The following is a 27,896-nucleotide window of genomic DNA, read 5'->3' as shown; positions in this document are numbered from 1 at the left end:
CCTCGCACAGCCATTGTTCTCAACAGTCTTTGGATACAAGCATAGTGTAATTACCTGAAAGTTTGTTAGAGTGTTGCTTCTTTGAGACTTCTTCAGGTTTTGTTTTGGGAGCATTTTTCTCTTCCACGACAGCTGATTTTTTAGCTAACACTTTCTGGTTGCCTGGAAGGCCGTGAAGTGGCCTCCCAGTGGCTACTGATTTTTGATTCTCCTTGACTGAACCAGAAGAGGTGGTGTGAACAGCTAATGGAATCTGCTTTGGAGATTCACTGTGGTACTTTAGCAAAGAGGATGTTCTTCTCAGTCTGATCCCAAATGGGTTTTCAGCATTCTGTGTTTCATGCTCAGCCCCCTCCAAGGAAGAATTCAAACTGGCCTTGTTGCTCTCATTATCCCCCTCAAACCCTTCAGTGTTGTTTTTTGTAGACTCTTGCCTGGTGGTATCTAAGTGAGCTGTTCCTTCAAACAACTCTGGTCTTATGGGAGAGGATGGGGAGCTTCTAGCACAGGAATCTTCCTTGGAATTTGAACCCCCCGAAAGAGATCTTTGCCAGGCAGGAGCAATAGTAAATCGAACTGGTTTTGTAGCAGCAGATTTCAATGGAGTCTTTACATTTTCCTCTGGAGATTTGCTTTCTTTCCTTGTTTTCTCTTGAGAAGTTACACCGCCTAACAGGTTCTGCTGACTATCACCACTAAGAGGGATACAACTCTTGAAGCCAGCCAAACTGGAGGAGGCAAGGCATCTGATGGAATGTTTTTCCAAGTTGTTGAATGCCTCTGTCTCCTGATTGCTTTGGCTAGCCTTTGAAACAGGACAATGCATTTCTGGTTTAAAATGTAGCTCCTTGTTCATTTTGCTCTGAGGCAGCATGCAATCTATATCTGACATAGACACAACTGAGTCTTTTTGTAGGGATGTTTTTGAATCTACATGGTCTTTGGATGGCTGAAGTTCTGTAACTTTGCACATTTCTTTATCATCTTTTGCTGCTGGGGTATTTTCAGGCACTGAAACAGCCATCCAGTCTGCTTCAGAGGACATCTCCAAAGTGGCTAAAAGAACCTGTGAAGCACACACTGCAGGATCTGAATCAGGCCAGATGAAGTTGTTCTCATTGGTACAAGGCTGTTCTTCCACTTTTCCTACAAGTGCCACACCCCCGTCTCCAGGCTCTTTGTCACTTTGGTCTACAGGTTGTTTTAAGGATACCTTTGTGGCATCTGCCAAACTATTTATGTCCTCCTTTTCCAAGGAAATGCCATACGAGTCAGATGCTAACGTGTCCTGAAATACAATTGCTTCTGGTTCAGTCTGCAGAGATTCAGAAAGTTCAATTACTTCACTAGTATTTTGCAGAAGTAGTTTGAATTCACCAATAGAGTCATCAGAGCAGTAAGGTACCAGTACTTCCTCTGCCTTGTTCTCCTCCTCAGACTTTGCTAGAGCAGACTGCACATTTGGAAAGGACACTGTTACTTTAGATTGATGATCTGTTTCTATAGAGCATGCATCAACTTCTATCAAAGTACAAACTACATCCGCAGGGGATACAGAATTCCGAGGGCTACTTGTGGAATTGTCAGTCTTTGTTATGGCCTGTGTCTCCTTAGCACCACCTCCTTTTCCATTATTCTCCTCCAAGACCAATGAACCTGTGTTGAACAAAAGAAAACAAATCTATGCTTGATGGTTAGAATGAAGACTCCTGCACTCCTCAACCTGCCACTGTAATTCACAGTAGGTACTGTGGTCATTTGCTAATAGTTTCCCAATATCTGGATACCATTTACTAGATACCCAAGGCTGACAAACATACTTAAAAATGGGGGATGGACTGGCTGGCTCAGGAGACTGGTAATGAAATACATTGGCTTCCGTTGGAATATAGCCAAGGCTAGTAATAGTTGAAAGCTGCTGTCACCAGGTGCCTGCTCAGCAGCTGATGTATCAAATGCATTGTTGCTTTCAGTTCAGATCTTAGTGTGACAGTATCTACATCAGTGAAATCATCATAACTATTGGCACTATTACTGGTAGTCTCAGAGATGCAATATCTGAAATGGGGACGCTCACCCCACTGATATCTGCCCTGTTCCTGTTCTTTGGCTTTGGAAGCTCGACCTCTAGAACTGCGCCCTTTCACAAACTCTGAATTCACCAGAAATAGTGCAAAGAGTCAAATACACCAGAAATAGTGGAAAGAGATGCCCAACTATATACCACACAGAGCTCTGAGCTGTTAAGAACCCTCAAGCCCTTTTCACTTCAACATGGCTTGCAGGCACTAAGCACTTCATAGGCAACACTTAGCATCCTGCAGAATCAGGCCTTGAATTTGGTTTAACAAAACACTGACAATGTTACAATCAATCAATGCATTTATAACACGCTGATTAAAATCAGGGATTCTAAAAATGGACTGTTTGGGAGAAATGTCAGCTGATTTTACTATTGCAGTGAGAATCAATTATCAGCCAAAATAGTAGAGGAAAAATGGACCTGCTTGTACAAAAGCTATTTAAAATCACAATACACACTGTCTCACAAGATGGTTTGTTCCAAATGTATAATGCTCAGGCAATATATACAGATGTAGGATAAAATTTTCAATAGTGCCTAGGTTACTTAGAAGCATAATCAATGAGATTTAGACTCCCATGTGATATAGGTGCTTTGGAAAAATGTTACGCCTAGTGTGATATCTGTTTTAATGCCTTCCACAGAGTTCATCATCACCCTGTTTAGCAGAGCACATCATTCTTTTCTCACTTTCAAGCACAGTCTGCCAGCTCTCAGACAGAGGGGATGGAATTTGGGATTTAAAAAAAAAAGTAAAAGCTGCCTGGTTTTAGTAATAGAATTCTGTTAACAGACTTAACAATTTAGCCTTCAGAATTATGCCTTACCTGCCCAATTTTCATACTGGTCAGCATCAAGGAATTTTGTTGTACTTTTCTTTTCTGCAGTTACAGGAAGACTCTGCTCCTTTTCCAGTTGTTCCAGCTAATAAGATTCAAAAAGACACTTGGGTTGGTTCAAAGTAAAGACTTTTGCACAAAACTTACACTGTATGTAACTTAATTTTGAAAAACATACACAAGAAAAAAATTCCTGTATTGTAAATTCAACAATACGATGAATGAATGTTGCTACTCCAATGAATTACGTAGCAAGACATCAAAGCTTTAAAACTACAAATGCAGTAGTTCAGTTTTTGGTGAGTACCAGAAACATTCTAAGACAGATACATTTTGAGAGGGAGTGTTTTCAAGACATCAAAAAGCTACATGGGTGTATGGAACAGAACAAGTCAGAGATGTCATCATCAGTTCAGATCATAGAAATGCCACAAGAGAATTCGCTGTTCTCCTCCAGTGTTGTAGTTTTTATCTGCTGCAGTGCAAAGAGCATCAAATAAAGATTCTGTAAGAGCTGTGCTGCCACTGAAGCCTAACCATATGGCAGGGCAAGAGTTCATGTCTCCAAGGGGGCAGAGAGCCACCCTTGGGAATTCGTACTCCTCCTAGCAGCAGTAAATCCAGAACAGATTTTCCAGAGGAAATGCTCCTGGTGCAGAAGGGAGCATCTTGCATAGAGCAGTTCCTCTCCATTTCTGCCACACTCTGCCCCATCACTCTCTTCCTAGCCTATGGGCCCCAGTCCCACAATATGTTTCCCAAGGCTCTGTAGTGTAGATTCCCAGGAGGCAGAGGAGGATACACTGCTCTTCCCCTCAGATTCCCTACCCCAGTGCCACCCACTTTTACTTCTCTCTGCTAGTGGAAGTGGAAGACAGTGCAAGGCTATGTGTTCCATGGATCCATCTGTCTGAGCAATCGGTTCCCAGATTTATGGAGCTGCTAGGACTGACATTCAGCCCAAGACTGGTTAAAGTAGCTCAACTACTCTGCCTCCTTGGGATGCAAAAGGTTACAGATAAGGCTGGGCTGAGATTGTTTAATACACCTCTACCCTGACATAACACGAATTCAGATATAATGTGGTAAAGCAGTGCTCTGGGGGGCAGGGCTGCGCACTCCGGTGAATCAAAGTAAGTTCAATATAACACTGTTTCAGCTATAATGCAATACGATTTTTTGGCTCCCGAGGACAGCATAATATCAGGGTAGAGGTATAGTTTTTTCTAAGTAAATTGGATTTTCAAATAATACAATTTTATTTTTTTTAAGAAAAAGTTTAATGTGAAGTTTTTAATTAAACAATTAGAAACTAAAAACCCCTTTCATTTTATTCAAGTCAAATAGGACTGAAAACAAGTCTGGTTTTGAGGTTCCCCCCTTTCTTTTCCTTCCAGTGGAAAAAGGGAAGTGGGACAGAGAAATGAGGGGAGGGAACAAAAAAAAGAAAAATTCATTTCAATTTGAACGACAGCAACAAAACAAATTAATTGTGAAATCATTTCAGTGAAAAATTCCAAACCAAACAAAATTTTAGTTTCATTCAAAAATTTCCTTGGAAAAGAAGTCCATTTTTGACTGGCTTTGAGACAGCTACAGAGTTCTCTATTCTATTGATTATTCCCATGTAGAATTCTACTTCCACAGTTTAATTCTCACTGTAGCAAATTCTCCCCCTCACTGGCCATTCAGTCAGAGTTTTAAGGCCAAAACAGGACTAGGTGTCTGTTCCTGTCTCTATTAAAGCCAATGGGAAGATTCCCACTGGCTTTAATCACTTATCCTCCTGTTTAACATATTCATGAACCCCAGAGTGGGGGAAGAACAGCAAAGGCTGCACACACTTGCATCTGTCTCCCTTTGCTTTGCACTCATCTTCCAGAAAAGACTTACAGGGGTTTGCTGGTTCTTACTGGTAAAAACTCTCTGTTTCCGCGGGTTTATTGCTATCCTGTGCCTAGCTGCGGAGGTATCCAGGCAGCCCACAGGACTGGCAGGGGTGTTGAAGTCAACGGGAAGCAAGCTGCTGGCTTGTGTGGCTGAAATCACAAGCACCATAGAGGACAAAGGGCTGACAGGTCTAGAGGAAGCATCAGAAGGTACCTGGAAAACACGAACACATCGCTATTTATTTTGCTCAGATTTTCTGTGCATCTGATCCTGGTTCCCATTGCCTAGCTCACCAGATTGGTTTAGAAGCAAATATACTCAAAATCAGATCTATAAAAATATTTAAACAGCTGAATTTTTTTGTTGTTGTTGCATAAAACACACCCTCTTCCAGGATGTGTCCATTCTTCTATTGGCTTCTACTTGCAATTAACGTTTACGCTTAGTTTTGTCTGATCAATGGCACTGTAACACAAGTGAGACACACACAGTAACATTCTTCTCCCAATTCTTATTTGAATGAGCAGTTAGCAGTATCTTCTTGTACCAGCAGGAGACACTGCTGCTGTTTTTATAACAAGGTCTTTTTACTTTTCCTCACCAGAGCAAGCAGATACCCTGCAGCAGTGTGATTGCTGACGGTCACAAAAGAATGACCACTCTCTGTTCCCCACCAGCTCTAAGAAAGTTATTATTGATTAATTTGTTCTTTCACTCTTTCCTCTCCCTCAAACTCACAACAAATTTTGTGTGTCCCTTTCCATCTAGCAGTCCTGTACTACACCTCTACCTTAATATAAGGCTGTCCTCGGGAGTCAAAATATCTTACTGCATTATAGGTGAAACCGCGTTATATTGAACTTGATTTGATCCGCCGGAGCGTGCAGCCCCACCCCACCCTGGAGCACTGCTTTACCGCGTTATATCCGAATTCGTGTTATATCGGGTGTGTTATATTGGGGTAGAGGTGTATTTTTGAGATAAATATGCTACACACAGGACAGCTCCGCAACACTGCCGTCCTTGGGAATTAAATATTTGTCGTCTTAGCAAGAAATGATGCTATTATAAAGTAAGTTGGGGGAAATGTGTGCGGTGAAACCCAAAACCATGCAAAGTTAGTCTGGTTTTGTTGCAAACTTGAAACTCAGACCCGGTTTGCTGGAAGGTTCGCAAAGCTGCAGAGACACTTCAAGCAAGCTTTATTGGAGTGAAAAATCTGCCGTTTTCCATGGTTCCACCATAAGACCCAGAGAAACATCCCAGTTTGAATTGAGTTTGGCATTCTCCTCTTTGGGTTTATTTGAACTTAAAACAGGGTCAAGAAGGAGTAATCTATGCTGATGAAATAAGATGTTCCTACAAACCTCTCTGAAGGGAATGTGCAGAGGTCCCCACATTATTTATAATGTGGCAAGTTATAATGTCTTATTACACAGTTTCAGTCTCAGGGTCGGCATGCATACATCAGACAGTGAGAATACATGGGGAAATTGCCTTATAAGGATTCTACATAGCTTCATTCAGATGCAGATTCCATTGTAAAGACCCCTGGGCAAGTATTTAATAAGTGAATATTTTAGATTTGCTGGGCTCAAAGTTACAGACTTAAGATGAAAATATTGGTTACCATGATGAAATACAGTATTGTGCATTAAAGAAGAATCACAATCTACAAGATCCTCCAACAGTACATAGTATGGTCACTTTAAGAAAGTATCTGCTCTCAATCTTGGCCTGGGCCAAGGCCTGTCAGATTTAATTCAAACCATCAGGCTGCATCTGGTTGCCTAAAATGTTTTAAAAATCCTTTAACTTTGATTGTAGGAAAGTACTCATTCTCAGCTAGGTTTTTAAATGCAAGATTGGAACTGGAGCTGTGCTGTAAAAGGCTTCCCCCGTCTAATCTGCAGTATAAGTCTAGGAATATACATTACTTTTCTTTTGCTTAAAATGAAAAGCATGTAACTCCCATTTTCTTAATCACTGTTGACTTTTTAAGTTCATGGAGCTAAAACAAAGTCAACACTGAATTTATTAATTTAGTTTTGGGTTCTCTTTTTCACAGTGTCAATTCAGGAGAAGTTAAAAGAAGTAAAGCAGCAAACTATTATTGGTCCTGTAGAATTATTATAATAGGTTCAGCAAATCTTAGAAAAAGAAAACAGTAACTGTTGCCCATTTCCCTCATACAAGTTCTTTCCTCTAACAGTTTTTAAATGACTGTGGCACTCTGAATCCATGTATGAAAGGCCAGATCCTGTAGTCAGACACAGGCTGTTTTATACAGCAAAATCAGCTGCTGGGCTTATCTGTGCACCAGTACCTGATTTTACAAGACATGTGTTGCATCGCCACATATTCAAGAGGCACAAACTCAAACTCTAGTTTATCTGTGGACAAAACAATTAATAGTACTTGCTTATTTTTGTCCTGTAAGACACAGTGACCCATCTTCTTTTCATAGGCTATCAACTTTTACTGAAACCTGAGGCTAGAGGAGGTCTTCACAGGAACTCCAGAGCTATGACAATTTACACCAGTGGAAGATCTTCCTCTAGGGATGATAAACCTCGTCTTTAATGGACATTAAGTGCTGTATTGCTTTCTCAGTGGATGTTTCCTCCCCTCTCCCTCACCCCCAGCATTGATTGGATGGTGATTTCTTCTTCTCTGGAGCAGCTTAAAGAATAGTAAATAGAAAGCTGTCTCCTTAGTGCTTTGTTTTAAGGTAAAAGGGGGAAGTTTGGGTTAGATTATTAGGGAAGACATCTGTGCTATAACTGGAATTCAAGCAGAAGGAAAATGTTGCAACTAGAGAGGATTTTCCTTGAGAAGTGTTTGGGCCAGGAAACTTTCCTTGTGTGTTGGACTTCGCTTTGCTGTTTAATTAATTAGAGTTAAAGCAGTCAACAGGAAAGTTAGATTGCTGTAACAGCCATTTGGCAGAGTTTAGCCCTGGGTGAAAGCTCTGGAAGAGGGAATGGCGAGAAAAAGATTTGCTGTGATGTTTTTGGAGTAACAGCCCATCCTTATCTTTTAAACAGTCAGGAAGCGTACATTTATAAATACTTAGGCCACTAATGGGAGTCTCACACATGCTCCCTGAGAGCTTTCTAAAGATGAAGACAGCAGCAGAAGCACTGAGAGAATCCAGGAAGCCAGTGGAGGCCTTGATGTCACGTTACCCATCCATTTCAGCAAACACAGCAGACTGCTAAAATCAAACCATTACACTGCGTGAAATCCACTTAAGTCGGGACTGTGCTCAAGGCCACTTGTCCTTTACTTAGCATGAAGCAAAGGGAATTCTGTTAAACAGAACAACTAGCTACGGATTTATAATTGCTGTTCTGTTCAGTTTACTGGTTCATGCTCTACTAATTCAGAGCTTGATATTAAAGCAAAGGGTACAAATGTTACTGCACGATTGATGATTGTTTAAGGGAAGGCATTTTAATTTTAGATAAATGTAAATACAACATCAAGCTACGCTGTTGAGAAAATTTGGGAGAAGGGACAGATGCTGCACTGTGAAGAAGGAGAAAAAGCCTATACAGCTTCCCGGCAATTGGAGGAAAAAAGCAGGAGCTGACAAACAGTGGAACTCTGTGCACCACAGAAAGTTATTTCTCTTCTTCCCTGCTTCCCCCCTTGCTGCACAGAAGACCAGGCCATGAAACAGGCAAAGTAGGAGGGAAGGAAATCATGGTCAGCAGAAAGCAGATATTTTCCATGGAAAAATTAAAAGGAGCCACCAGTAGCCAGCCTACGGAAAGGAGAGTCTGGCTAATATAAATGGGCAAAGGGACTGATTTTGACTAGAACTGGTAGAACATTAGTTGAAACATGGATTCAATACACATAATGAGATTTATTTTTTTTTAAACAAGTGCAAATTACTTGGATCACGTTGACTTTAGAATTATTTGCCCAGTCCAGTTTGTGACCCACTAGGAGATGAACTTTCTGGGTGGAGCAGCAATTGGAGGGAAAGGGAAGGCGGTCTCAGGGAGAGAGCAGAGGCCTGCCATTCTTAAAGAGCCTTGCATCCCCTCCCATTCCAGAAAGCGATAAAGCCAGAAATTACCAGGGGAGGCAGTACTTGCTCTCAACCAAAGGCAGAAGAGTAGGGTCTGACTTGGGAAAACACCTTCCTTTCCCATCCTTCTCAGAGGCTGGCAGGAGAGGGTGTAAGGCCTCCTGAGCAGTTTGATTAGAGGCTGAGGGTTTGGCCTTAGAGATGCTGCTCTGCCTGAGTACAGCCCTGTGAGTGGAGCCCCCTCAGGAGGGTGCATGGGGCTTTACACAGTCTTCTGCCACCATGCAGCCTTGGCCTTACTTGCAGTTCCTACTAGATAGTTGAAGAGTTAATTTTTATTTATTTTTTTGGCAGTTTTCCCATATAGGGCGGGCAGTACTCCACTCCAGCCAGATCAGCATTTGTTGTGACCCCATGAGACACCCCTTCCCTTTCTTCTCCATCAGGCTGGCATGGAGATGTCTGGTGCTAGGGGTTAGCCAGGGAGTAGGAAGAGCCCTCCCACTAGGCAGTGACTATTTCATGGGGTAGGCAAGCACCTCTGCAGCCCTATTTATAGGTGATGGCCACTCTTGTAACCAGTATTTGAGGTCAGAGGTCACCTGGGGAGGGTCAGATCGTTTCCCAGCCACTTTATTAGCTGCCGGAGAGTGGGTGGCTGGAAAAGCAAATCTGCACCAGGAAGTCTGCCTTCCATGGCTAAAGTAGGCTACTGTTGGTGGAAACGTGCTCTCTTGCTCTGTAGTCAGCAGGGATAGCCTGGGGGGAGTCACCTGGGCCTGTTCTTTGAGCACATATACTCGTGAGGAGAGCTGGCTTAAGCCTTCCTCTTCCCAGGTCAGGGATAGGTTGTGCTGGGCTAACTGCAAGACCAACAGCTCCTGGTTATCAGTTACATACTAAACTCAGGCTGCAGCTTAGCTCAGTCCCTTTTCCCCAGGACACCCAGGGTTTAGCCAGGGCCAAGAGCTTTTCACGTGCCGATCCTCTAGCCATTCTCATCTGTCCGAGAGAGGAGTAGAGTGTCCCCAACAATCTTCTGGTGACAGACAGGACTCACTGAGCAGTTGCTACTGTTAGGACTTTGTGGTGTATACAGGGGAGTGAATTGTTTTGCAATATTATATTGTGCCTGTTAATTTGACCAATACCTTAAGTTACACAACAGAGTATGTAGTACAGGGGCAGGCAAACTTTTTGGCCTGAGGGCCGCACTGGGTTTCAAAAATTGTATGGAAGGCCGGTTAGGGGAGGCTGTGCCTCCCCAAACAGTCAGGAGTGGCCTGGGCCCCGCCTCTTATCTGACCACTCCTGCTTCTCACCCCCTGACAACCCCCTGGGACTCCTGTCCCACCTAACCCCCTCTCCCCATTCCTTGTCCCCAGGGCCGGCGCTTCCATTTATACAACCTAGGCGGTCACCTAGGGTGCCAGGATTTGGGGGGGGGGGAGCATTTTGCTGCCCTCGGCAGCAATTCGGCAGCTGGGGGTCCTTCCGCGTTCCGGGTCTTCGGTGGCAATTCTGCAGCAGGTCCTTCACTCGCTCCAGGACCCGCTGCTGAAGTGCCCCGAAGACCGGGAGTGTGGAAGGACCTCCCTCGCTGCAGAATTGCCACCAACGACCGGGAGTGCGGAAAGACCCCACGCCGCAGAATTGCCGCCGACTGGGAGCGCGGAAGGACCCCCGCCTAGGGCGCCAAAAACCCTGGCGCTGCTCCTGCCTGTCCCCTGACTGCCCCCAGAACCCCTGCCCCTGACTGCCCCTCCACCGCCCCATCCAACCCCTGCACTCACTCCTGACTGCCCCCCTGAATCCCTGCCCCGATCCAACCACCCCTTCTCTCTGTCCCCTGACTGCCCCCAAAACCCCTGTTCCTGACTGCCTCCTGCCACCTCATCCAATCCCCCGTTGTTCCTGACTGCCCCATGGGGACCTCTGCCCCCATTCAACCCCCCCACTCCCCACTCTCTGACCGCCCCAACTCCTGTCCACACCCCCACCCCCTGACCACCACCCCAAACTCCTCTGTCCTCTATCTAACCCCCCTGCTCTCTGCCCCCATACTGCGCTGCCTGGAGCACCGATGGTTGGCGGCACTACTGCCATGCCACCCGGCTGGAGCCAGCCACGCTACCACACAGCACAGAGAACAGGGTCAGGCCGGGCTCTGCAGCTGCGCTGCCCGAAAAGCTTGCAGCCTTTTTTACCCAGAAGAGATCTAGCAGTATTATGTGGTGCATATTTGGCTTCATACAGACCCTGTATGCACTTTCTCAGAAAACTTTAGTAACAGGAAGAGCGACTATTTACCTGTTCATCTTCACTGTCTGTCCCACCTAAACTCAAAGAGCTATGGCGCTGAACAGGGTTGGAGGACTGTGGGATAAAATAAGGAAAAGGGTAAGTCAAGGGAAGCATTACATACAGTTATCTGGGACTGAATACAAAAGCATAAATTATGAGAAAATACAAAAGGAAAACTTAGGAGGGGTCATTGCAGGATTCCTAAGTCATAGCCTAGCCTCTCGGTCATTCATTCATTCCTCATCAGTGATCAGACACAAGGGACAGAAACTACATACATTTATACTTGTATCCTGCTATCAGATTCATATCGTGTAGACAGGACAGTGTACAAAAGCACAGTGCCTAGATATATATGCAGTAAGAGGACATACACCTTAGTGGGGAATCGAGCCTATAGTGTTTTAAAAGTTATTTTGACCTTCTGCCACTGTTAGATATTCAGATTTAATACTGTGGTTAGATTCACTCAAATGCCTCGCTCCCCCAAAAAAATATTGTTGAAACATTTTTAAAGTAGTAAGAAAGTTCTTGAAAAAGACCCTGCTCCTTTGAATCAGATTGATTTAGATGTTATGTCTGCTTCACATATGGGTTCAGTCAAATTGCCAATGTCCCTCATTCCTGTGCTGTTTCAATGTCAGTTATTATTATGGTCTCCATTACAGAAGCAGCTGAGAATCTCACAATCTTGAATATATTTATCCTCTGGTACGGAAGTTCTATTATTCACATTTTACAGAGGAAGAGGCACAGAGAAGCTAAGTGACTATTTCCTGGTCACACAGGAAGGCTGTATGATCAAGAAAATTGAGCACAGGTCTCCCAAATCCCACGTTAGAACCCTAACCACTGGATCATTCTTCCTCTCTGTATATGACCTGACATAAGAACAACCACTGCACATTCCACACAACTGACAAACTTCTAGAAGGCAACAGTTTAAAACCTTAAGACATTTTCACTTGTGGAAACAATAAGACTATAATGAACCAAAGTAAGAATGATGTTTATTTCTCCAACAGCAGATCAATCATTCTGTCCAAAGTTTGCAAAGAGATTTGACTTAAATGTACTTCTCTGATCAGTGGATAATCCTTATATGCTAACATTCTGCTGCTACAGCATTCTATAAACTACTTAAAAAAAACCAGAGTCCAGATATCAATTTACTGTTCAACTTACTGTGGAACTAGGCAGATGGCTCTAGAGACCTTATTAACAGATCAGTTTTAAAGAGTGAAAGTGCTCCAAAGTATTTTATTATTTGCAGAACCCCTAGATAAATGCATGCTTTCCTCCTCCATCTCTCCCATAAAGGAAATTGTTTACTACCAAGACTTTACTACAACAGCCCCCTTTTCAACCTGTCCTTTTCAAACTGAACTCTGCTTCATGCTAATGTGCTTTTCTCCATCTTTAAACACATGATTTCCAGGTCTTACTTAGACATCCACTCATCATAGTCCCAGTGCTGAAACAAAATACTGGCATGCTTCCCCTGCATCTTCAAACCATACTCTCTACTGCTATAGAAAAGGTTCACCATGATGCTCCCAAGCTTCTCTCTTGGGTACACACAAATGTTCTGTTAACAACAACTCTTTGCAGCCAATGGTCCTTGCTACTCCCACCTGCCATTGGGACCAAGTCCTCTTCCAGATGTATGGTATTTCCATGTCTTGCAACCTGAGCTATCCATTGTTACTTGAGTTCCTTAAAACATTTTTAAATCCTCCTGGTTTTCTCTCTCTCTCTCAATGCAAATCCAGACACACTTTCTCCCTGCTCTGCCTTTTTGCTGAAGTTACCATGCGTACATTGAGCACTGCACAACTGTATGAGAATATTCTGGATTTTTTTCACCTTCCTCTGATGCAGCAGACACATTGTAGGCCACTGCCAGAGGATCTCAGATTTGGCCTGTTAGCCCATTCTGGGATGGCACATCTATGTTCCAAGTAGCCTCTACTTAGGCTTGTCAAAGATGAATATTGCCTTGCTTTCCACTGAGAGAGACATCTTTGCTCCAGAACCTTGGAGCAGTTAGGGATCTCTGGCCAAGTTCAGACTGGACATAAACAGATAGAACTCCATTTGTTTCAACTGTGTTATAACAACTGATCTGAATTTGGCCCCTCGTGTGTTGCAGCAACCACCTCAGGGGTTTTCAGATAGTGCCATCTTTTGTTAGATAGGTTTTCAAGCCAGCTAGAAGTCTTTTTTTATTAAAGGCTATGATTCTGTTTTCATCAGCTGCATAAATCCCTTTACCTGGTTCTTCCCTTCAGCCTTAATTTAACTCAGCGTTGAAGTATGAATTTACTTTTTTGTTGTCTTTATGATTTTTATATAAATCTGCCAACTGCCTTAATCTTTCCCAGCAGGGTTTCACCTTTCAATGTTTCTACTGGTTTTCAAGACTATTAAAAGCACAGTTTGTTCTAACTTGATCCTTAACGATTTTGTAAAATTCTTTAAGAGATAAGCACAGACCACTAACTTTTTGTGTATTTCAGGGATAGCTATTACATGGTTGGTATTTTCTGAAGACTGTTTGTCCATCCTTCCACATTTGGAGATGTAGATGGTTATTATTATAGTATTTTGTGGAAAGAAAGGATTTTTAAAGCCTGAATCTTTTACATTTTAAATTGAATCAGGAACATCCTCTCAATTACTAATATCTTTTATAGCAATATACAGAGATGGATCAGGATTTAAATATGGTGCAGGTACAGATCCATAAGTACCCCAGAATGCCTGCTTTTCTTTAGGTATGTTTGACAATTGGATTGTTTTAATTACACGCAAACACAAAATAGCCTTTAAACACCCGGTGACTGCCCAAACCTCTTTCCCAACAGTGGACCTTGAGCGTTCCTGTCTTTAACTTAGTGATGGGTTTTCAGTTAGATACATATCTATATAAGGGGCCACTGTTGACCTAGAATTGTAGGACTGTCAGTTTAAAAAAAATTCTGTGCACCAACTCTACTCACTTTCGATTTAATTTACAGCAGATTTGATCTTTTTTTTTTGATGTATCTATAGCTGTGTGTGTGTGTGTGTTATACTTCCAGAAATAACTCAACTTCTGTAAACTATTTTTTAATAACCTCCTCTTCCATTGACTTGCAAATTTAAAAAAAAGTTTTTTGTTGGTTTCTCATTCTGGTATTGAATTTGAAAGAGGGAGACCACCATGTATGATAAATCAGAGAACCGCAGGTTTTGTACAAATGAACGCACATAAAAGATGGCATAGAAATAAGAATAATGATTTATAGTAAACCATTTTATTGACTGCAGACTTTTAAAAAAAACATTATTCTACACAGGCAATTCCATCTATCCCTCTAGTACTGAAATGACATGATGAACATACCTTGCTTGGTGAACATGTTAGAACTTCATGAAGAGTGGAGATTTCTGGAGGGCTTTTAGGTAATCCATCATCTTCTGAAATAGCACCTGTATCTTCCAATTTCCTGCCAGTTATAACAAGAGGAGAAGACCCAAGTCTGATGTTCTGTTGTAACTGAAGCTGTGGGGTGAAGGGAAACATAATACACAATCTTAAAATGGCTTTAACTATATGGAAGAAACCTTCATTATGTACAATTCTACCCAAGATACATCAGCTACCAGACAGAAGCTTTTAGTGAAGAGAAGTATACAAAGGAAAGGGCCATCCAGAAAGCTTAATAAAGAGTGAAGTTGTATTTAGTTACATTCTCCCAGGACCTTCCATGAACACTGGCTGCTACATGAAATATTGAAAAAAACAATTTAATTCAGCAGATTATTACAGACTGACATCTCACCATCCCCAGCAGAACCATAGCCAGATTATTATAACACACGGTGTTCATGCTATATATCCCCAAACCATTTCGAATTCTCAGTTTATACCTTAACCCCTAGTCAATCTCCACCATCTGCCCACACTCAGATCTAACTCTGTGGGTTTGGTCAAGTCACTTAATCTTTCTTCATCACTAAAAGTAACAGTTGCCCATTTTACCAAGGTGTTGTGATGGTTAATTAGCTAGTGTTGGTAAAGAATTACAAGTGATGGCATTTACCAGAATGCACACAGAATCCTCCAGAGTTTGAAGGGCTGGTAGCTCCTAGAAGCCTGGCTTTATCTTTATTGTCCTTTGCATAAAATTCCTTTGCAAAAAAAGTGACTGCTATGCCCCAATCTCCGACAAGCAGCTGGGCCCCACTTTTGCACCAACAAACAGGGCTGCCCAGAGGATTCAAGGAGCCTGGGGCAAAGCGGAGAAGCTGTGGTGCTTGTACTCACCCGGCAGCAGTCCGGGTCTTCGGCGGCATTTCGGTGGCAGGGGGCCCTTCAGTCGCTCCGTATCTTGGGCAGCACTGAAGGGCCGCCCACCGGCGAAATGCTGCTGAAGACCCAGAGCAACTGAAGGGCTCCCTGCCACCCAAGACCTGGACCACCGCCGGACCAGGGCTCAAGGGTCCTCTGCGGGGCCCAGGGCAAATTGCTCCAGTCCCCCCCTGCCCCGCCCGCCCCAGACAGCCCTGCCAAGAAGGAAGGCATTGGCAGGAAGAATTGCTCTCACACAGATATTTTTATACAAAGGGAGTTCTTTAAAATTTGTGGTGCATCCCAAAGGATCATCTCACTAACTCTCCCCCAAAGCCTCAGGACATGAGGAGTGATCATGGCTGACAGGAATCTCTGATGTTTGTCAGAGAGGGCGTGAATTATTTTACAAGGCTGCCCAAAAAAAGGACAAGTCTGACTGGGGGGGGAGCAGGGAGCAAGGAAAAAAAAAAATTCTGCAACCTCCCAAGTGGACAGATGTTCCCTCTTAAAACACACAACAGAAACACAAATCTCAGGAAACACCAGTTCTGAAGCTCTTGGAGTCAGCTATGTCAGGGCTGGAACACAGACAAGGTCTGCAGAGAACTTTTGTCCTTCAACTAAAAATGGCTCATTTAAGTACCCCTGACAGAGACCAGGACCTATGGTAATTTGCTTATTAAACCACTGGTTGGGGAGTTTTCAAAGACCTAGGGGCCGATTCTCTGTTGCCCCTCATGCTATGTGGTCTTTATACCTCTGCAAAATGGACGTAAAATGCTACTATTCTGATGTGGTAGCATTTTACACCTGCATTGCTCTCATATGTATGAGGGTGAATGAGGAACAGGGAGTCTAGCCCAGCCCAGGGGTGGATTTAGAGTTAGAGGGGCCCTGTGCGCAGCTTCATTTCTGGGGGGCCCCTCTGGACCCAGCCAAGAAAAAATACATTCTCATATCTCCCCTCATTTTTCATTCTTTTTTTCTCCCTCCTCCTCCTATATTGTAAGTAATAGGAAGTAAATGAAAATAAAATGAGATACCTTGATTGGGGGAGAGGGTTGGAGTGCAGGAGGTGGTGAGGGCTGTGGGAGGAAATTTGGGTGCAGGCTCTGGGGTGGGGCAAGGGGGTCAGGCTCTGGGAGTGAGTTTGGGTACTGGATGTGGACTCTGGGCTGGGGCAGGGGGTTGGGGTATAGGAGGGGGTGAGTGATGGGGGCTCTGAGAGGAAGTTTGGGTGCAGGGTGTGGGTTCTGGGCTGGGGTGCGGGAAGGGGGCAGCACTTACCTCAGGCAGCGTGGCTCCCAAAGCAACCGGCACACCCCTTTGGCAGCGGATCCTAGGCAGGGGGGCACCAGGGCTCTCCTGCAGCCACAGTTCCTAGCCAATGGGAGCTGCAGAGTCAGCGCTCAGGGTAGGGGCAATATGTGGTGACACAGGGACAGGCTGGCCACTTCCGGAGCAGAGCGACACAGGGGGAGGGAGTCGTCTTAGCCCTGCTTAGTCTCTGTGTGGGTCTCTTGGGAGACAGCGGGTCTCCCTGTGCTGCCCGGGGTGGGGACCCCCTGTCATTGTGGGCCCCGTGGTAAATCTACTCCTGGTCAAGCCTCTGCTCTACAACCTCCTTTTTCAGATTCTCCCACATCTGCCCAAGCATCCCACAAATTTATCCCAAACCAATCAGAGAAATAGAAGCAAGGCAATCTGCAAACGCTAGACAGATGACAAGCGGCTCAAAGAATGCAATGAATGCAGCAAGCAAATGAGACCCACAACACATCTGCACATCTACTCCCTAAGTGGGAGTAAAATCTGCTTCCCTAATATTTTACAAACCTTGCCCACCACTATTTATTAAATGCAGAGGGCAAGACATTACAGGAGAAATGGCAAACGTATGATCCCTCTTGTGCTGGCAAAAGTTAATCTACTGTTACTAAGAACTATCTGGTTTTATTGGTGTGCAGCTTTTTTACCCAAATGAGAGTTAAGTTAAAGGAAACAGACTCTCCCCTTTGACTATAAAAACATCCCTGGCAGCACTCTGTTACTATGCAGCGTAGTGGATAGTTGAGGGAAGAGGAGTCAAGGGGATGGAGATAACAGAATCAGATTAAACAAATGGAAAAGAGCTTTTGCCCCCCAAAGGTCCTGCCTTATGAAATTATTATTTCCCCCTCCCCTGCCCCTCACCCCACTGTTTTGCAAGTAATATCTTGAACTGAAACTTGGCCTCATCTGTATTTTCGTGAAGAGGTCCCTCTGCATATCTCCTGCTATTTAACATGTGATGCAACCTTGTTTTGTAACAGTGGTTCATGCTGACCAATGAAGGCCTACAGGCGGCCTTGAACTGCATTATCAACAGTTTGCTTCAATCCCCAGGAAAACCTTAAACTTTTATCTTTGTGGTTTACCTCTGGCAGCTATCAGAGTGCAATAACCAAGGATTGATAAGGAGGTTGCCAAGGAGGGTTCAGCATGTGCTTTGGGAGAAGGAAATGACCTAGGAGAACAGAGCGTCCTCAGCTGACAGCGATAGGAAGAATAATGATATAAATAAAGCTGCTATTACAAATGCCCTGACACATCTGTCATTCCACAACACATTCATGCACACACAGTAGTGCTGGACAATACAATAAAAACCATTTAAAAAACATCTCAGGGCAGAACTGTGGCAGCGGGATGCCTTTAAAATAATACCAGTGAACATAAGAACGGCCATACTAGGTCAGACCAACGGTCCATCTTGCCCAGTATCCTGTCTTCCGACAGTGGCCACTGCCAGGTGCCCTAGAGGGAATGTACAGAACAAGTAATCATCAAGTGATCCACCCCGGCCCCCATTCCCAGCCTCAGTGTAAGGGATACATTTCAATATAAACAAATAGCCTTAACCAAAAGGCAGATGCTATGAAATAAAGAATGGAAGGTCCTTGAGAAGAGGAACTGCTCACCTCGGGAAGAATATAAGTTATGAAGTCTTGGGGGCAGGGGTTGTCACCTGAGTAACCAGCACCATTCTGAGCACACTGGTGCTGCTCAGTAAATATATATATACACACACCTGTGTTTCTAAGCAGCAGAACAGATTCAAATAACAGCACGTCTATTTCCCAACTCTTTGACATAGGCCTTGAGTAATCAGCCGGAGAGAGGATCCAAGCAAGTGTTCAGCATGGCAGCCGACAAGCAGTAAATTATGCAGCCTTGTGAACACAGAACGTGCTCTTACCTGCAATGTTTTCACTTTCCCAGGTATGTTTTCCTGAGAGGACATGTCACCAGTTGTGTTTTCTGGCGCAGATTCAAAAATAAAGACACTGTCATGTGACAAGGCTTTGTTTCCCATGCTTCCTTTGGATCTGAAAAGGAGGGAAGATCTTTGAGCCCGTTATCTCCATCTCCAAAATGTTGTATCATTCCTGTATTCAGACACCTTAAGGGGCAGAGCCATCAGGACGTTTAACTAGGAATCCAGAGAGGTGGGTTCTATTCCTACCTTTGCCACTGACCTGTTGGGTGACACTAGGCAAGTCATTCTCTGTGCATCCATTTTCCCTCCAACCTTTTGCGGGTCTTGTCTAGTTAGAGTGTAAGCTCTTAGGGGCAGGGACTGTATCACTCTGTGTCTGTGTAGTCCCTACCACAAATAAAGCTCTGGTCTCAGCTGAGGCCTCTAGGTGCTACCATAATAGAAGTAATTAATAATAATAATAAAAAACTCCTTGACTCACACTTTGGCCCTTTCCAGCAAGGCTTCAAAGACAAGCATGTCACAGGGAGAAGTCCCCTGTGCAATTCTCCCCTCCCTTCTTACTGCCATTTGCTCTTTTGTTTTCTTCATGCAACTCCACGTATGGCCCTGCTCCTCTAGCTTAGGGGAAAGGTACATTTTACACTATTGTTAGAGAAACCCCTGTCCTTTAATGCAAGGCTTCCCCCCAGAGTCCAGGGTTACACGGTTTATAATCTGGCAGAACAGCAGGATCTGAATCCAATTCTCAATTCTAATAAGACTCCTTTTATGCCACATCATCCAAGCAGAGAGTAATGACTAATACAGTCATTGGGAAATCCTCCAGTGCAGGAGGAATCGCTGAGTGGCATGCAGCCATTGTAGCAGCTCCACACCATACCCTTGCAGGAGATTGAGGGCATCCCTCTGTTCAACTATTCTTGGTTACTGGAACATCCCCTTTGGGCCTTCACAGCTGGTTGTGGGTCAGATCAGCCCCGGTTAACAGGCAGAGGGAAGCACACACACAAATCAAGTTCAAACCCTGGCACACGTCAAGGTTAAATATGGGTCACCAACGAGTTTTTTTTTCTGTCCACATAGGCAAAGAAAAACTGTTATAACATGACTGGACCACAAATATAGTTCTCCAGAGGTTTAGCTTGGCTAAGGGAGATGATTAGCTCCTGTCTATGCTACAGCTATTAACTGAGCTGTAACCAGGCCCCTCAGTTATAGATGCTGTACAGATAGGCTATAGTTGTACATTCCCTGTCTAAAAGGCAACAAACATGGGTTGCATCAAAATTTCACACCAGCACCTAGCTAGACACACAGAGTCTTTCCTGCGGCCAGACCTGTAACCCAGGTCTAAACCCCTTGGCCCAGCTGCCTTTCAGGCAACGTAAATTGCATTTAGCAGATTGACTCAGGGTAAATGGAAGTGATGAGGGATGATCCCTACCCACAAAACTGTTCGGGAAAATTTCCTACTCGATCCAACATTTGCTTTATATGGGGATTCCAGATGGAATGGCGGGGGGGTCTCTTCCATTAATCTCATAACCTAAAATTCCCTCTTTACCTCCAAAACAAACTCTGGGACAGAGAGAGGGGGCTTTTCATAAAGGAATATGCAATTTAAAAAAATCCTTTCTGCTCCTGCCCTACAGCAAAACCATCTTCTCACAATCACTGGGGAATGACACCTGCAGTGCCTGCTTGGCTAACTTCACTTTGCGATTTGAGATGTAGCCAACCATATGTTTAGGCTGAGTCTGAAAGCATTCCCGCAGGGCATGTGCAGCAATCTTGCTGCACGTTACTGTCCTATCCAGAACTAATCTGTGCTCTTACACTAAAAACCGGGGCCAGAGCTCATGTTCTTCCCCTCTCCTTTAGCATCATCAGCTTGCTAATGTTTATCTTGAGCTGTTGCATAGAGTTGCAGTGCACTGATAAACCCTTGCCTGCCTTCAACCTCTGGTAATCCCTACGTTTTTACATATTGTGTATCAATTTTTATACAAGCCCCTTCTGGATGAATGGACTATACTCAGGCAAGATAATTACTGAAGCTATTATGCTGTGGCTAGAAAGATGGTGTCAATTATTTTTTTAATTAATTTAAATTAATACTGATGCTCGTTGTTGTTTATTGATTTATTTAGAACTGATCCTGTGTCTGACCATGTATTAATCTCTTTTTAAAACAGTGATGTTCTTACTGTACTTATTTGGAGTCCTTTAGGAAGAGCGGCAGATGTTTGCTTGTTCTGGAGACTGTGCTGCCGCCAGCACTAGTTAGATGTTTAAAAAATACATTTATACACACATATATATGTAATTGCAGAAGACTTTCTACATTTTCTTTTGGCAGTGACAATAGGAGCATAAAAGTAACTTCAGAATGAATTGCAGGTCTAGGAGAGATGAGTGTAGGACACACTTTGCTACGTACAGTATATTCACAGTGCAATCCCATGCAGTGTATTTATATTTGCATCCAAATCTAAAGCTGCATTGTTAGCCAATAAAAAGAGAAAACAGATGTTTTAGCCATTATACTTCTACCCCAGTTTCCCTATATAAATATATGAGTCAGCCACATGCATTCCCACCAAGATGCTGTTACAACATGAAGACAGAATTTAAAAGGAAACTCCATGAGTTGGAGTTTGCTTAATTTCTGCTCCACTAAGTGGGTAAAATCAACCGAGGGGAGTACTTGGTCCTAAATAATCCTTCTCCAAATGAAATCCACTGAGCAGGAAGGTCTTTTAAGTATGAGCTGGTGGTCTAATCTCAGCATGGGGTGTGTGTGTATAATGCATACTCTCGGGTGGGTGATTGATGGATGCTTTTATGAAAGCAGCATATTTGAACAGTGGTTGGAATGAGGAGAGAGTGGCCCACAAGAAGGAGGGGGTGGAGCTGCAAAAGGAAGTGGGAGAAGAAGGCACGAAACAAAAAGGGGGTGATATTAAGGGGATATATGGGAGGGGTGACAGGTTTAGAATTGGGACTGTCTCGGGTTGACAAGCCAGGAATTAAAGATTAATTTTTAATTAAAGATTATGTCAGGTGATTAAACCTTCATCCAACCAAAACTGGCAATTCTAGTCATCAAGGAGGAGTTCCCATCCCATATCTTCATCCCATGGACCTCAGAATTCAAGGGGCAACCACACAGAGGCCCCTTGGCCATAGGTACTCGAACTAGGGGTGCTGCCATATCTCCTGGCTTGAAGTAGTTTCCATGATATACAGGGTTTACAGTTTAGTTCAAAGGCTCTCAGCTTCCCCACTATAAAATTTGTTCCAGCACCCCTGCCCTTGGCCCCCACTGCCAGCCAGACTCACTAATTCCCACCAACTCAGGGACAGTTGGGTTTCTGTAGAAGGTCTGCTGACAGAAATCCCCTTACCGTTCCACTGGCTTGTATGGGAAGAACTCGACACCTCTGAGGGTCTGGCCCATAGCTGTTATTTTTAATTAAATTATAAAAAAAGATGTCATGGTAAATTTGCCACAACCACCAGCACCAAAACCACAGCTCCAGAATTGTTTTGGTATTCTACATACCAGGAATTACAAAGCTCGGGGCCCAGTTCTGCAAATCTTCCACATGCAAAATTCCCTTTAGCTTCAGTAGAGTCCCTTGCATGTTCAAGAACAGACCCGTTAAAGAATTAGCTTGTTTAGTTTCTCTAGGTATTTATAAAGCACCCAACTCAGTGTCATATCTGGGCATGAACAGGTTTTTGAACAGCACAAAAAATGGATTTCTTTTTTATAAAAATCAACTCAATTTTATTTCTTATAACAACAGAGTTTTACCCACTTCCTAAGCTCTAGTTTTGCACAATATTAATTTCAGTTTATAATCTGTGGATGAGAATGCTGAGATAAAGAGCACTTGGATATGGTGTGCTCGATTAACTGCAAGAGAGAAATCTCTTCTTCGCTTTTGCACTTGGAGCAAACAGTAACATTCTTATGAATATGCACCATTTCCAATCTGTGCATCAGCTAACAAAGACTGATAGGGTAGTTGTGTGGGTATAATGCCTCTCACCCCATATATGATCACTTCCTCTGTCATTGCCATGCTAACAAGCCAAGGCCTGTCAGATCCCCAAATTCCTGCCTACTGCCCAGTATGCAGTGCGCACCCATATAACTCATCAGTCCTCCTAAACAGGCATTTTTTAACTAATCTGTTCCAGACTGGGTTTGAAAGCAAACAGTTACATTGTTTCAACAGAGACCTGATCAAATACTTATATTGAAATGGGGGGGGGGCACATTGATTTGAATATTTTTGCAGGTTTGTTTGTTTTTTAAAAGAATTTTCAAATTTCTTGCTGGTTTGTTAATGGTTAGGTTCTACTGTATGACTTGCTGATGTTGTGGCAATACCTGCCCCTGAGGACACTGGTATCTGTAATAGGTTTGTGCATGTCTCCTTAACTAAGAAACAGCAACTCTTTTGGGAAGGGACATAATATTCAGAATCAAATTCAAAGCAAGGGGTACCCAGCACAGATGTGTAGTGTCTCCTTTGCCACACTATGTGCCTGTGGTTGCAGGTGCAAAATTAGAGGCCTTTTAAAAAAAAATGTAGCCCTAATTATCAGCTTTGTCATAAGAAAATTAACTAAGTGGTTCTCTAAGGCAGAGATTCTGCTGCTAAATTATTTTTCTTTGCCCCAGTCATGAGGCAGGTTAATCCACACAGGCTCCATTGATGCTAAGAAACAGCCATTTGATTTCATGTACATTCTCTGTCTCAGCAGTACTCAGATCACCACTTACTCTAAAGTCACTGCTAGTGACTTCCCAGGGTGGATTTCAAATGCCAAACAATAAATTCTGGTCTATCTGCAGTTTTACAGGCTAAACAGTTGGATATTTTTTTCCTCTTATGCTGATTTTTGGAGCCCGTTTCAAAGGAAAAAGGAAATTCCTGAAATTCCATCAGCAGCATTAGGACTTCTTTTGCACAAACTTGGACAGAGGTTTCTCCTTAGGGGCCAGCTCATGCTTTCATTCTATTGCTGTAAAATGTCTGCAACAACCTGGTAATTTTTGTGTTTCACTGCAAGCTTACCCAGGCTCAGTTGGTGAATGAAGAGCAATAGTATCAAACACAGGAATGCTGACATCGCTGCTGGACTGGCTTGGTTTTAAATTACTCTCCCCCCTAGGAGCTGGAGATTCTTTCCTTTTCTTCTTAGCAAAAAAGTTCTTGAAAGTCTGAAATTTGGATTTTTTCTTTCCTGCAAGGTAAGAGAACAAAACTTTACAAAGGGTGCAGGCAGAGGTTACTACGGACAACGTTCCATCCAAAACTGCAGAGGGATCCTTTGGAGAGCTGCAAGCCACAGTAACCCATTCATTTAACTGAACAACTTTGTAAATAATTCAGTGGTGGAGTCCTGTGAAATACAAAGCTGTAATTCTTAGTTGGGCTGCCTATGAAATATCACTACAATAAGCAGATGGTTTCCATTTAGGAACACAGCTTATATATAACATATACCACTGAGCCTCACATTGGCTATGTAAATCGAGTTTGGTTTACCATGAAGGATAAAGTACATTTTAGATGTTCTAATGTCTTTACTTAACTCGTAAGGTCTTCAATTAGCTTAATTTAGCCCTAGACTTTTCAGTCAATTTTGTAAAAAAATAAAGATAACATTTAAAGGGGGACAGACTAAATTTGGCCAAAAATGTAAAGCTTTTATAAATCCTAAAATCAAAAGAAAAAGTCTTCAATTAAAAATATATATACACATTTCAATGAAGATAGTTGCTTTTAAACACATAACACTCTCCTGCAGCATCTGACACCCCAAAACATTGGTGCACCAAATATTCAACAGTGAAACTGGCTACAAACAAAAGACTTCACTGGGTTTTTTCATCCAAACTCAGAAATACACTAAGTATCAAAGAGCATAAGCACTAAGAAGCATAATAGATTTTTTAAAAAATCCTTCACTTATACTAATCCAAAGTATTTTAGGGTGATATAGTTTTGTTTGTTTAGCTAGTACTTCATTATTGACCTTTAAATTGACAGGGTCCCTTTAATGACAGTTTGGGGTTCTTTGGTCAAAACCTATTGTACTAAGTACCCTCAGACTTGACTGTGACATAGTTAGAATGCAAAAACAGTGCAAGGTACTGGAGCACAGACCATTGTTCAATTCATATTCCAGGGTAGCTGGGGTAATACACAGCTGGAGGATTTCTTCACAAACAAGGCATTATTTCAGTACAATTATTTGTCTTCTCCCAGGAATAAGTTAGTCAGCAACGCTTTGTCTCAGCTTGTGCCCTGCATGCACGGTAATTTATGCCAGAGGCATTATCCGAGCTGAAGCAATGCCACCATCCAGCTGCATCTTGCCTCAGACAATAGTCATTTTGAGAAATACACAATGACTCCAGGCTCTACGCAATGCAGTAGCAAATAACAATATTGTCACTCCCTACTGAGTTGTAGCAGGTGTTGGGGGCTTGCAGGTTAGTTTCTGCTGGAGGAGAAATCAGTGACTTGGAGTCTGGGTAGAGACAGCTTTATTTAGAACATGCAATTGCAAGGGAAGGATACAGCTGACAGAGAGCATTTTTGCCTTAGTTTTTTTTTAAGTATAAGTAAAATTATACAAGCATTTATACCTCTTTGTGACGTGCATTAATTAAAAACATCTGCACTTTATTTAGATTATTTGCTATTTATTTTAGTATTTTTTTTACTTTTTTTTTTTTAAACATTGTTATTTTAAGGCTGAGTCACACTGACTATTTTGCTGTTTTCCACTCGTTTCTGACCTGAGCCCTGCTTCTACAGGTCTTGCGATATTAGGCTAACACTTGACAGAACAGTTGCTCTGTCTCTGACACTTAAATGGCTGCACTTAAACCCTCTCTTTCTTTCCCTGTTTCCACAGTATTCTGCTAGTATAACTTGATTTATTTACACTGAAACAGGGTACTCAGTGGCGGATTAGCCACTGGGCGAACGGGTCCTGTGCCCGGGGGCCAAAGCCAATTGGGGGCCCCCCAGAAAAATGGGCACCCCCCACACCCTGACCTTCTCTGCCCACCCTCCTGGGGAATGGGATTGGGCCATAGGAGCTTGCCTCGCTCTGCCCATCCAGTGTTCCTGCTGGGGAGCAAGGGAAGCCCTCGTGTCCCAACCTCGCTCCCTGGCAGGAGTGCTGGGCAAGAGTCTGGGGGGACTGCAGGCAGAAGGGGTGGGGAGGGGTCCCCACTTGCTCTGGCTCAGGGCCCCACAAAGGTACTAGCCCTTTAAGGACAGAGGAGGTTGTTACCCCATTCCATGTGTCCAGGGAAGCAAAGGAAGCAGTCACTGGGAGGGAGGAAGACAGCCCCTGGGAGTAGTTAGTGTCTGGGACAAGGAAGATATAGGCCAAAAATCAGTGTTACTATAAGTACTGATAAAAAGGACTTAAGTGCCAAGTGCACCATTACATATTTATATTTATAAGTATGAGTATGCTGCGGAAATAGTACCTATACATTTATAAGGAAAAGTACAAGTGCCAGTACTTTCAATTCCCATATTCCCAACAGCTCCTTCAGCATTGGACTGTGCCCAGTGGCTAGTAGGCATTTTCCACCCCACCCTACAGGGGATGCAGCCACTGGGCTGGGCAGTGAGGCTCCTCATGGCAGGTTTAGTGACCAACCAAGAGCAAAGAGGGCTGGGCCGCCATCTTCCTTGACTGTTGCAACAGCAGTGCCAATAGAAAAATGCCCTGGTGGCCAGACCTCAGCGTCTCAATCTTCCAAGCAGGGTCAGTGAGCTCTGCGGGCCAACCAGCATCTGGGACAGTTGGGAGGGATCTGATTGTTTAAAAAAAACTGCTTTGAAAAATTACTTGCAGATTTCAAAAAAAAAGGCTTTAAGCATTAAATACCTTTTAAATTGTACATAAACACAGACTATTTAAAGCACTTGCATACAAGTATGGAGAGTGCTTCAAAACAGCCAAGTACCTACTTGGGTACAAATGTATTTAAATACACGGGCACACTGCATCTCAGACCACTGCTGCTTTAAGGGCCTGGGACCAGGCTTCCCTCCCTCCCAACGCGCACAAACAGGTGTTGAGGTTATTAGACTCCCCTGGGGAGACTCAAGAGACTCATTAGTTGATGGGGCAGGTAATTCAAAAGGAGGCTCCAAGGCCTGTCAGGGGGAGAGAAGCTGGAGAGGGGGAAAACTCAGCCAGGACACAGCCCCGGGAAGGAGGGAGGCGAAAGCCCTGAACCTGAAGGGATAATCTACAGGCTGGTGAGACCAGGACTGGAAACAGTCCCAAGAAGGACAACTATGAGACTCTAAATTTGAGGGCTGACTGGAAAGGGGTCTTTTGGGAGCTGAATAATATTTAATAAATTAGACATCAGGAGAGGCGGAATATTGTTTCAAAGACCTTGGCTGTGACTGGATTATTCTGGGAATTCAGAGGGAAACTGAGGCAGAGTGTCCACAGGGCCATCCTAGATCCCAACGGGTTGCCATGGGATGGTACCTTCCTTCATACACCAATTCCAGAATAGAGGCGGTCACCAACAGCACACAGGCAACCCCTTTTTCAGGACTCTCAATCAAAATACTAATGCCTGGTTCCCAGGGAGCAACTGTGTCCCAGGAATTGACTCTAGTTAAAGAGCCTCTCTTGCCGCTTGCTACAGCTCCCCGAAAAAGAAGCAACATCACAAATCTAACAAAAACACAAGTGTTTCTTCAGAGGCTGTACACCACTCAAGAACAAAGAGAAAGAGCTTGTCAGACTGTGTAACAGCACCACCTAGCGACTCTCACCATAATAATAATACACAGCACTTTCCTGCCATGGCTTTCAGCTGAAGACTTCAAAGCACTGTAAGAGATGAGTAAGTTATATTATCCTCATTTTACTTGTGCAAGATCACACAAAGCCCAAGCCAAAGCCCACTGAAGTCAGTAGCGATTCCTGTTGACTCCAGTTGGCTTTGGACCAGGCCCATAAACAGCCACTGGCAGAGTTGGTAACAGAAGACAGGTCATGCGGTAGCCATTAGACCCCATTACCTCTCAAACAATAGAGAAGTCAAGTGGTTCTTATACTAT

At 43.5% G+C, this 27,896-nt stretch overlaps 1 protein-coding gene across 11 annotated transcripts in view; it reads right to left on the bottom strand.

Moving 5' to 3' along the window:
- KIAA1210 (KIAA1210 ortholog) overlaps nucleotides 1–27,896 on the bottom strand; it is an 88,235-nt gene that overhangs the window by 7,301 nt on the left and 53,038 nt on the right. For 8 of the 11 annotated variants that reach the window (XM_075068851.1, XM_032767079.2, XM_032767071.2 and 5 more), the window contains 7 exons: nucleotides 23,853–24,021; nucleotides 18,736–18,865; nucleotides 14,547–14,705; nucleotides 11,165–11,230; nucleotides 4,816–5,025; nucleotides 2,911–3,007; nucleotides 55–1,656 (listed from right to left, as the gene is read on the bottom strand). In XM_075068851.1, the coding sequence (XP_074924952.1) occupies nucleotides 55–1,656; nucleotides 2,911–3,007; nucleotides 4,816–5,025; nucleotides 11,165–11,230; nucleotides 14,547–14,705; nucleotides 18,736–18,865; nucleotides 23,853–24,021 (2,433 nt within the window). Of the gene's footprint in view, nucleotides 1–54; nucleotides 1,657–2,910; nucleotides 3,008–4,815; nucleotides 5,026–11,164; nucleotides 11,231–14,546; nucleotides 14,706–18,735; nucleotides 18,866–19,002; nucleotides 20,524–23,852; nucleotides 24,022–26,088; nucleotides 26,159–27,896 lie in introns of those variants that run through there. The other 3 variants (XM_075068855.1, XM_075068857.1, XM_075068854.1) reach the window with 3 other exon arrangements.

The sequence above is a fragment of the Chelonoidis abingdonii genome, chromosome 8 (assembly GCF_003597395.2).
Source record: "Chelonoidis abingdonii isolate Lonesome George chromosome 8, CheloAbing_2.0, whole genome shotgun sequence".
Taxonomy (NCBI): Eukaryota; Metazoa; Chordata; order Testudines; family Testudinidae; genus Chelonoidis; species Chelonoidis abingdonii.
Note: the sequence above shows the minus strand (reverse complement) of the source record. Positions and strands in the feature narration are given on the sequence as shown.